Genomic DNA, 12,500 nt, shown 5'->3' on the forward strand with positions numbered 1-12,500 from the left:
AAATTATAATTACTGAAGAATTAATGTTGTACTTTCTGGGCGATTTTAAAGTTGGATTTGGAATATCTGGTGGCCACGATCAAATTCCCTATAGAGAACACCCAAAATCTTAGAAAAATGTGTGTGGTGTTGGTGTACAAGATATATGATATTGGTACTTACACACAAACACACACATATATGTAGATAAATGGATTACAGGTAGGGTTTCAATTCTAAGTATTTCAGTTTTTCCATCAAAGAAACTATCTCGTCGTTGCATTATAGTGAAACTCGCTGAGGTTTCTAAAAGCATTTCTAAACTTAACTTATTACTAAGATAGAATCAGGTGCTCCATTCAGTTTCAAGAACAGTAATTAAAACATTCAAAGACAGCTTTCACTTAGCTATAACCCTATTAGGTCTAGGATTGGGACAACCCGACGTAAAGGCAGCGGGTACTGTGCAGTGGGATCAAATGCAAAGATAATTTCATTACTTCTGGAACATCCCTGAACCCATTGCGCCCTCACATATATATATGGAGGCGCAATGGCCCAGTGGATAGGGCAGCGGACTCGTGGTCGTAGGATTGCAGTTTCGATTCCCAGACCAGGTGTTGTGAGTGTTTACTGAGCGAAAACACCTAAAGCTCCATGAGGCTCCGGCAGGGGGTGGTGGCGAAACCTGCTGTACTCTTTCACCACAAATTTCTCTCACTCTTTCTTCCTGTTTCTGTTGTACCTGTATTTCAAAGGACCAGTCTTGTCACACTCTGTGTCACGCTGAATCTCCCTGAGAACTACATTAAGGGGAACATGTGTCTGTAGAGTGCTCAACCACTTGTACGTTAATTTCACGAGCAGGCTGTTCCGTTGCTCGGATCACCTGGAATACTCGTCTTACTAAACAACGGAGTGCCACGATATATATTATATATATATATATATATATATATTATATATATATATATATATATATATATATATATATATATATATATATATATACATACATACATACATATATATATATGTATGTATATATATATATATACATATATATATATATATGTATATATATATATTCACACACGTAAGCAACCTGCTCCCGCCACATATCCTTTCTAACATGCATTCTCAAGTCTCGAGGGACTTGCTGGCGAGCTGTTGCACCATACGTCAAGATCTTAAAACCTGGCGTAGCCAACTATTTCAAGGTCTTAACACTGCTTATCCAGGGATAAACAGAATGAAAAGAGAAAAGGGAGAGAATGAGAGAGTGACAGAGAGAAATGATAAAGACAGATAGAGACAGTGATGAAGGAAAGAGAGTTCAACCAGAAATAAGAGTGATAAGTTATCTAACGATATCGAAGGGACGTGTGGCAAGGTTGACTTGTAGGATTTCAGCAGAGAGTGCAAAAAGAGGGAACGAATACCATAAAATATTCTAGCCATCACCCTAAAAACTCTGATAACTCCTCGCTTTAAATGAAGATGCTTACAATTGTTAGGGCCTTCACAGCTGTCCCCCTATCAAAGTGCTATCAGTATCTACTAAATGTTTACAAAACACATACACATTAACCGCAAAACTACGAAGTGTGCACGTGTACATGTGTGTGTGCGTGTGTGTGTGTGTGTGTGTGCGTGTGTGTGTGTGTGTGTGTGTATGCGTGCTTGCGTGGGCTTGTCTATGTCTCCATAATTTTGCAGTTCGGCAAAAGAAATCGACAGAATGAGCACCGTGTTTAAAAAATACTAAGTGTTGGGGTCGATTTTTTTTCGACTAAACTTCTCAAGGTGGTACCACAATATGGTCGGAGTCCAATGACCGAAACACGTTAGAGAAGATAAAAGAAGACGTTCACGTATAAACTCACACACAAAATTATTAGTAAAATAGCAATCCTTAATGATTGCCGACTTCCTACATAGAACACTGGATTTAATTACAGGTAAACAACCCTGACAGGAATACATGTTAGGATGTATATACTTACATAGACAAATAGATATAGAGAAAGAGGCAAAATCCCAACCAATCCCCGACGGTAACTAGGAACTTTATGGCTGAAATAAATAGGAGTGTCTCTTTACTATCTTCAGACAATTATTGCTTTAAGAGGCTATCTTCTACTATAATGATGGTTAATTTTTAGGTCACAATACATATAGAACAATACCCTTCCAATACACCAAAGAAGAACTAGTATGAAGAAGGTAACTTAGTTTAATCCACCATTCAACTTGAATGTTACTTGCAGTGTAGCCAAGGACTTTCTAGCTCTGGTGAAATTTCCTGTCAAGTCAAATACCACAAACTTTTCAGCATCCATAATGTTATGGTCAGCTATTTCTGCTCGGACATTATTTGCCAGAACATACACTACAACTATAGAATGAAAAGCCTGAACATGACTGGTCAAATAGTTTGCAAAATGAAGAATTTTTACAAAATAATATAAGAGAAGGAAAGAGGAAGAGAAAGATAGAGAGAAGAGAAATAAAATGATAGGGGAAGGGATAGACAGAGCAATTTGAAGAAAGAGAGAGAGAGAGAGAGAAGAATAGAAAGAGAGCGGTATAACGATAACAGGATAATAGTAAAATGGAAAATGTTTATTATATATTTTAGGAAAATACAAAATACATCTTTTAAGAGGATTTAAGAAAATATATTTTAAGCAAGTAAAAGGCAGGTATGACAACTTTAGCTTCTAACAGAAACAGCAAACTTGAAAAGTTTCGAAATAATAAAAGCAACACAAGCTAAGTTTCGAAGTACTAATCAAAGACGGTCTGTAAGCCCGAAGTTGTGTTATGATTTGCAAATGTTAAATATTTGAAAGGCAAGCACAGAATGTGTGTGTGTGTATGATTGGCGTTGAGGAACATAATCAAATAATGTAATATGGACGTTTTTTTTTTGTGTGTGAGTGTTTTGAATTGTCATAATTCAGTTAACGTTTTTCGATAGAATGTCTGAGGATGTGTTGTTAATTTTAGAACAGGTAAGTCTATTTTTAGAAGACAATTCAATTATACGTAATGAACTGAAAACAAAATCTCTTTAAGCATCTATTAGTGACCGTTTTAATTGGTCAAGTTGGGAACGTGTTAGACTATTACGACCAGAGTTCGTGTCTACTGCAGGACTAATTAATGTACAAGGAAAAGTTAAACACTGACCAAATGGACACTTTTTAAAAAGGAAAATTTTAAAATATAAATTGTGACAAAATTTCTTCGGGTCGATGGACACCGCTTAATCATTTCTCTTTAAGATGTATTTACTTACTCATTTATTTTATAGCATGTACCTATGATTTCTATGGGAAGATCAGTTTTATTGCATTTCCGAAGGCAAGAGTGATCGAAGAGTACCTATAACTAACACACACACAATCGTGCGCGCGCGTACATAACATTCTCAGACCGAGAAGGAAAGAAATGAAGAGAGAGAGAGAGAGAGAGAGAGAAAGAGAGAGAATAAGAAAGATAACGAACATGATATGTTTCTGTACAGTTTAGTGTATCAATTTTCATAAACATGTATTGGTTATTCCTAGCATATTATAAAAGATACTTGTTCAAGTTCTGTGCAAGAAGAGAGGATTCAGATTAGCGTGGTTGCGAATCACTTAATCTCGTAAAAACACTTGCATCTATAAACTTAATAGAGGGGTAGTGTGCCTGCATGTATATATATGTATGTATGTATGTATGTATGTATGTATGTATGTATGTATGTATGTATGTATGTGTGTGTGTGTATGTATGTATGTATGTATGTATGTATGTATGTATGTATGTATGTATGTATGTATATATGTATGTGTGTATGTATGTATGAATGTATGTATGTATGTGTGTGTGTATGTATGTGTGTGTGTATGTGTGGATGGATGGATGGATGGATGGATGTATGGATGGATGGATGTGTATGTGTATGTGCGTGTGCGTGTGTATGTATATACACATATAAAAGATAAAAGGAACAGGAGTTACGTAATCACATTCATTTGACCTAAAACTATTTTCACAACCAGAAACCGTGCTCCGAGAAATGGGAGCAAAATGTGTCGTCTGACAGCTCAGACGACTGCAAGATGCCAGTGAACGTAATTACTTAGCGTCCATTATTTTATCATCAACTAATTATTCTATTTCTTAACCTCACGCTCTCTACTCATCTTCTAGTTTACATAGGAACCCAATGAGTCCATGCCATTTCATAGCTGGAACTTATACATATTTTAAGTTCTAACAACTAGCTATTCTTTCTGCTACGACTAAGCACAATCATAATACATATACACAAATCGAATAATGCAATAAAAACTGTTTGATTATACATGGTTTACTTTTAAGATTCATGCCTTGAAAGGACATTTTTCAAACCTGCAAGTATTTATCGAGCTTAAGATTCATACATGTAATCGTTAGAAATTTTGTTTTTTTAAATATTCGTTTCCGTTTCGCCAATATGGAGAATTGAAGAACGAGAACGAGAATGATTTCTTTCCCTTTATCTCTACATTAATCGTAGGAAAATAGTTAAATGATGATATAAATATATTCATTTAGAAAAGAAGAAACATGTAACGAGACAAGCTAACGAAAGTGATAGGGTAAGAAAAAATGATTATAAAAGTAGAGTTCATAAAGCTTTATATATATATATATATATATATATATATATATATATATATATATAATATATATATAATAATTATTATTATTATTATTATTATATCATTATTATTATTATATTGAGTGAGAGAGCAGTTCATGCCATCAAAGTGACACTGGGGTAAAATATACGAAGCCCAATATACCCATCATGACTACCCGTCTGATAAGGGTACACCAGGCACATGCATCACAACCATATGTGCGCGACATGGTGATCTCATATCAAGATAAACAGCACATGACCTTGCAGGTGGGCCCAGTTAGAATTTTCTTCCGGTTGAGTAGCCCATCCTGCTCAAACGGTCCCTGAATAAGGGTTGTTTAAGGATGTTGAAAGAACCACCCATGTTTCCAGAGGTGAACCATTCAAACTCCAAAGAATCCCTCTCAACACATGGCTATGATGCTCCCCCACTACTTCTGCTCGTGATCAGAGATGCACATATCGTCAGCCACTAAGGGACATGCTCAACTGGTTAAGGTCAAACAACTGACAAGCAAATCTGTGGTATTGAGCAGAATATTTGCTGTAGCCCATCTTTTATACCAAGACAAAACAATGTACACGATAACACTTCCAATCAGTTAAGATCAGAAGCCATGAGAGCCACTGCCTGGTACTGCATCAGGGCATTTATTATTATTATTATTATTATTATTATTATTATTATTATTATTATTATTATTAGTAGTAGTAGTAGTAGTAGTAGTAGTAGTAGTAGTAGTAGGGAATATAAAATTCCAAGGCGACAGGGGAAAACAAACTCAATTTAGTTATACTAAATCAATTTCACGTTTTATTAAACATATATAAAACTAAGAGACACAACCTCCATAAAGTAATTCAATTAATAAAGAAAGATATTATCTATAATAAAATATTAATTTAAATATATTATTATTAATATAGTACTAAAAATTTCTATATTAAATAATACACATTAAAACAATACGCATTAAAACGATATATATATATATATATATATATATATATATATATATATATATACACGGATGCAGCACGGATTTTTGTCAGTGAACAGGTCGCGGATTTTAGCGACGAAAATATTTTGACATATTAAACTTAAATGTTGAAGTGAATCGAACGGCTTGTGTGTGTTTCTTAAATGGCTTATAAACACCTTCCACGCTGCAATTGTTTTCGTTTCAGCACACGATCTCAGATCAAGTTACTTGCTATGCGAGTACATCTCCGTAATATATATATATATATATATATATATATATATATATATACACACCACACACACACACACACACAACACACACACACACACATATATATATATATATAATATATATATATATATATATATATATACATACACATATATATATAGGGTAAAGGGTAAAGAGCCCCTTCGGTCATGAATGACCATGAGATTGGGCCCAGAAAATGCCCCTCCAAGGTACAAGTCCAGGTAAAGTTGCTTATGGAATACCACCAGTCGCCCATGCATACCAGCTGCACCCCACCATACTACTGATGTTACTCAAGGGAGAGGCAAAGGGGCCGACACAGCTTGGCACCAGTTACGTCGCGACTCATTTCTACAGCTGAGTGAACTGGAGCAACGTGAAATAAAGTATCTTGCTCAAGAACACAACACACAATCCGGTCCTGGAATCGAACTCATAACCTCATGACTGTGAGTCCGATGCTCTAACCACTGATGCTTATTAACTCGCATATAATTATAGTACACATTCACATATAATTACAGCCGAATTAAAATGAAAGTATATATAGGAAAAGGAGCTATCTTAGTAGGTAGGTGGCGGTTATTAGCGGGTACAGTTAGTCAGGTGGTGATAGTAGTAGGTGTTTCTTGAAATGCCTATATTACTCGAAAATTTAGAATCCAGTGTTTAAATTCAATGTTGCAAAAGACTGTTGTTGAGGCTTCTGTGTTGCTCAAAGATCACATCTTTTTGTTCATTTCTTGAAACGTCTTGATTTGTCAACAATCTTCCATTTGATATTATAATTGGAAATCGTTTCTTTCATTGCCAGATTAAGTTATAGAATCCAGTTATATCTCTCTTTTTAATAAATATTAAAGAGGAAATATGATTGAAGTGTCTTTTCTGGAAGTTTCCCCGATCAAGCTAATGTAGTGATTGCGAACGGCGTCGAGGTTCAGTTTGAAAGCAGTTACCTCATATTAGTACGTGAGGGCTTCCGCAATACAATACATATTAGTGAGCAATGTCTTGGCGTTTCTTCAGGAGTAGTTGACCTCAGTTCTACTGTGTCATGTGTGGGATAGGATATTCTTCATATTGGTGGTGAAACTAACTTATTTCACGTACATGTCTGTTAAGTAGTTTTCTATATTATTAAATGTTTTTTTATAATATAGTTAATGGGGATGTGTGCTTCCAATCAAGGAGTTGAAGGCTTTCTTGCTTAGAAGAAATATGAATCATAAAATATAGGTGTTGGTAATAACTCAGGTGTTGGTAATTTCCCCGCTAAATTAGCCAATTCCTTGTTTGGCGATAAATTGAAAATCCTTATGAAGGTTTTTTAAAAACAATGTATAGGTAGTGTGAACCTAAGTTGATATAAATAAGTTTTTCTTATTAGTTTTGTTCAATAATTTATGTAAGCTAGTTGTTCATTTTATTGTTACATCAAAGAAGTTAACTAAAGTTACATTTTTACCGATAACAATTGTTAGCTTATACGTTCTGAGTATTTAAGAGCTGAGTGTGTTAATAATTGTAACCTTTAAGGAGTCTAATGTGTGTTCACTGGAATTCTGAATACAGTAATTCCTCGCCATATCGCTGTTCACCTATCGCGGTTTACTATTTAAGCTTACGTTGATTCCTTCGTGGTGTTGTTTTGCATTTATAATAAAATATACGCAAATTATAAAGATATCTAAACAAATATATAGTACAGTATTGTTTCAACTTCGCAGATTTCCACCTATTGCGGGTGGTGGGGGTGGAGTTCAGAACGTAACACCTACGATAGTTGAAGAATTACTGTATAGCTAATCTTTCGTTTTGATATAACTGAAATCTACTGAAGTAAATTTATTACATAATACATCGAAAATATATCATTCCATAAGATCACCTATCTCTGCGTTATGATATATTCCAATCGGATGCTTTGTGAAAAAGTAGAGTTCTTCAAGTGCAAATGATAATTTCGATGCCCTTATCACTTATGGATAGTATTGTAAGTCTTAATAAATCCGGGATCTATATATGGTGCTGGAAAGGGAAGGATAAAAATCAACAATGTCGAGTTGGGAAATTCAAGTTATGTTTGATATCAATATATTTAAGTTAGCAAATAACTGTGAAAATACTGTTCCATTGTCAAAGGAACATTAGCTTTCCTAAGATTGTTCTTAAAGTTACAAAATTTTTCTAAGTAGTTCAGTTTCTGATTTAGCTGTTAAGGTACAAAATTATTTTTGAGACATACTCAACAGAATGAAGATCCAGGGTTATATCTTGACTTCAAATAACTAAATCACTCACACCTTCAAGTCTTGGATGCAGACCATGAAAATGTTTCGGAGTCATCCACGATTCTCTTCCGCAAAATCATGATACGAAACTATTTCATGAATCCTTGTTAAAAAAGTGAAAGTCCAAGAAAATATTCTGTCGAATTACTTGATGTGAAATCACTTTCACTGAGTTGTTTATGACTGAAAATCGTATTCTGAGGGTTCCTCAGTTTGTCGCATATCATTGGCAGCAACGCCATATCGTGATCAAAGCATAAGAACCTCCTTTCTCCTCTAACCTGGCGTCAGAGCAAGTGAGAATATAATATTGGTTGAAATAAGTTTGAAGCTTATGGGAACGCTTGAACTCAGTTCAGAAGCTAATGAAGCAATTGTTAAACATACATAAGTTGCACCTCGTTTTTTTTTTGCAGTGGTGATCAGTATCTAAACATAGTTACCAAATGTATTGTCAAGAGGAACGTGGCTTGGCTGTGCACAGTAGCAAATGCTGTCGACAAGTTGTCAATCCTTCGGAACACGGAAACTATTGATACTTCCAGTTTCTGGTTTATCGTAAAGCTTAAGCCATATTAATTAAATATACAGTTCATGCGTTTTCCAAATTCTTAACTCGAAGTCTAAATACTTAAATGCATACTTTCTTATTACAAAAATACACTATTTTAGCCATGATTAAGAAATGAAAGTTGTATGTGCTAGTCTCAATGCCCAGATAATTTTAAACTCTGAGCCCACCAATAAATAATTAAATAGATAAAATAAAATTAAAAAATTAAAATTAAAAGATACCAAAATTTATCAGTAGAAGTGAAATGTCATTGCTTTAGATTTCTTTGAGCATTGTGTAGTTTGATATTTGAATTTTGTGGAACATTGATTTTTGTCTTTTTTTTTAGACTTCAAGAATTCATAAAACTGATTCTTAATCTTGGTCTCAATAAATTAAAATGGATGAAAGTTAAATATTATCCAGGATAAGAAGCTAGTCTATAAGGAAATTACACAGCATAAAAGAAGATGTCTTTACTTGAAATATACTGAATATCTACAGTGCGTTTGAAAGCCACAGCGTAGTTAGTAATCTAACGTTTCATCTATTGTAATTACTTTTCTATTTGAGAAATTTCGGTTATGTAAAGTGTTTCTATCAAAAATATCACTTGGGTAATAATAATTTTACTGAGAATCAGTTATATTTTCATAAAAGCGGAGACATTTGGACGTGATCTTTGTACTAGAAACATTTAGATCTCTGTTAAAAAACGAGACTCATACAATTCAATAGGAAACTCATTTTTTGCATGTTTCACATGATTTTATTTGTTAAATTCTCATTTTCAGAATTCTAGATTCACAAGCAAAAAGAAAAAGAAATGATTTTCAATTCATTGCAGTACTTTGACTCTCATTTCTATTCCACAAAGACATGGTATTTTTTTCTATTATCATATGTGATAACATATCCTTCATCATGTAATTGTTTATGACAAAGACATAAGACCCCAAAATTTTGGGGAGGAAAACAATCTATCATATTATTTCTCAGTACTTAACTGGCACTTTATTTTATCTTCTTTGGGGAATGAAACACAAAGCTGACCTCTGTGGAAGTTTACAAAATTTATGAGGCAAAAACTGTATACGAACCTTATATCAGGAAGTCTCTTTGTTAAAATGTAACTGTATCTTACAACTTACTGTTTGGAACTCTTGTTAAACGTTATTATTAATTATTAGTATTTAATACCACATAGCTCACTTTTATACAGCATTGTATGACGTTTTGGGCCTATTTTAAGTGTATTTTCTATGTTAAAAAATTGCTAAATTCTTTCTGTATTTTCAAAGAAATTCTAAATTAACTTTTGTCCAAAGCAACAAGAATAAGCTTTTAAAACTTCATTACAAGGTATAGGTGTGAAGGCGCGTGGCTTAATGATTAGAGCATTTGGCTCAAGCTCGTAAGGTAGAGAGTTCAATTCCCGGCGCTGCGTTAGATCCTTGAGCAAGACGCTTTATTTCATGTTGTTTCAGTCCACTCAGCTGCAAAAAGGGAGTTGTACTTGTATTTCAATGGGGGGGGGCGCCTTGTCACATCCTGTGTCACGCTGAATCTCCTTGAGAACTACGTTAAGGGTACTCGTGTTTGTGAAGCCACTTGCACGTTAATATCACGAGCTGGCTGTTCTGTTGATCGCATCAGCTGGAACACTCATCGTCGCAACGGATGGACTGCTAATTTAGTAGGGGGGTGGGATTAGATGTTTCTCTCCAAAGAATTATTGCTAAGAAAACAGTGGCACACCATTCCTGAAATTTTTGAATTTTTAGGAACCTAATGCAATATCAAAGCCCTTGGCCAGACTTTAAATCAACAAAACTTTTAGTGAATAAAATAGATTAACACCATTTATTGGATTAAATTTTGTTTTCTCGATTAAAAAATAGGGTCCATATCGACCATTCTGTTAGTTTTAGAAGCAATGTGATTGTAGAATGTTAATAAACAAATTCAATTCAGTTTTCATGCTAATAAACGATACAAGCAATTTATTCACTGGAAAGGATTTAGACATTGAAATTCCGTTTTCCAGATGGTAAATATGATGACTATACATATAGAATGAATAAAAATTTGTTTAATAGTATAACTTAATTTTACAGCATATCAAAACACATCTTTTGATCGTCAGATTATCAAAGACACAAAGTTATGAAATGATTTAGAACCCGTATTTTAAATAGCAATTTTCCACAGATTTGCCACTGTTGGAGTGAGGAATGTTCACTTCATGGTACCTGTTTACTGTTGGTAGATCATGACATGGGGGTGGTTAGGAACTTAAAGGTACATACATATCCATTATCAGGGGTTGAATAGGTTAGCTGGTTTTCATCCAACACAATAAAAATGCATAGCTTTACTAATAGAGATACAAAATTTGTCTAACGTGCGAATGCTTGTTGATTTACATTGTATATAGCAAGGGTGCATAACATTTCTTTATTTGGAACCGTATTCAAAAGTGAAACTATTTAAAGAAAAATTAAAATTGTTTGAAGGTAAAAGAAATAAAAATAAAGTTACCTCCACAAATCATCATAAAGGTAGCAAATATTTTCTCGTTTACTGTATTGGCCGCCACATTTCCAAATCCTACGCTTGTCATGCAAGATAACGTAAAGTATAATGAAGTCATGTATCGCATGTCCTTGGTCGGACCACCGTTTAAATCCTCACTTCCTAGTTCCGTTTTATTTATATAAAATGGTTTCTTCGTCACATCACTTAGTTTCGACATCCAGCCATATGAGATTAACTGTTTTGCTTCACTGTAGCCAATTGAATACCAGATACATGCAAACCAGTGGGCAAATAGTAAAAACACTAAGATAAGAAGAACCAGAAAGGCTGCGCCATATTCCAGATAGTGGTCCAGCTTTCGTACCACACGACCGAGGCGAAGGAGTCGGACCACTTTTAGAGCACTAAACAATGTGCTGATACTCTGGAAATAGAAAACAATTATTGATAAGTTAATAAGAATTAAAAAAAATATATCATTAAAGCGATAAAATAACTTTGTAAATTATAAATTCGTGAAATGAAGTAAAATGAAATAATGGAACGATAAATTAAGTAAAATTATAATTACTTGATAAACAAAAGAACCATTCATGTTACATATATAAAATCAGCTAAAATCATGAATAGTATAGAATAATATAGCAGGTTTCCATTAATCTATATTCTATATATAATTTTATTATAGTTGATCAGTAGAAAAGTAATTATCAATATACTTCAACTTTATCCTGATTGGGATATAAGGCTTCACCGATTCAACGCCATTTAAATCTATTTTCAAGCAGCTCTCTATCTTGTCCCCTGTAAGACCCATTTTCACTGCTCTCCTTCAACTGATCTATGCCAGCTGTTATTTGGCTGCCAGGATTCCACTTTCCAGGTATCGCTCGTCTTTATACGATCTTTAGTATCCTGCTCTAGTGCATTCTGAGTGCATGACCCAGCCATTTTAACTTCCGGCATTTTATTTCAAGCATCACACTATAGCAAGAAATTTTCTGTATGGTTCTTCATTTGAAACTTCCTCGGGTCATAAGATGAGGCAGATTTTCTTCAGGCCTCAATTGTGGAAAGCACTAATCTGATTCATGCCTCCCTTTTTCCCACCAGCATTCTGAGTCAACATTAAGACAGAGATGAATACAATTTATAAGATAACCAACCGGTTTTGTACCAATTAGCCAGAGTCAGAAATAAAGACGGCATCCCCT

The 12,500-nt window shown here is 34.2% G+C and overlaps 1 protein-coding gene across 1 annotated transcript in view; it reads right to left on the reverse strand.

The window, feature by feature from the left end:
* The window catches only part of LOC115222693 (potassium voltage-gated channel subfamily H member 1-like), a 95,074-nt gene that overhangs the window by 76,099 nt on the left and 6,475 nt on the right, over nt 1-12,500 (reverse strand). Inside the window, exon 2 of the mRNA XM_029793013.2 lies at nt 11,290-11,710. Coding sequence (XP_029648873.1) covers nt 11,290-11,710 — 421 coding nt within the window. The remainder of the gene's footprint in view (nt 1-11,289; nt 11,711-12,500) is intronic.

Source organism: Octopus sinensis, linkage group LG20 (genome assembly GCF_006345805.1).
Source record: "Octopus sinensis linkage group LG20, ASM634580v1, whole genome shotgun sequence".
Taxonomy (NCBI): domain Eukaryota; kingdom Metazoa; phylum Mollusca; class Cephalopoda; order Octopoda; family Octopodidae; genus Octopus; species Octopus sinensis.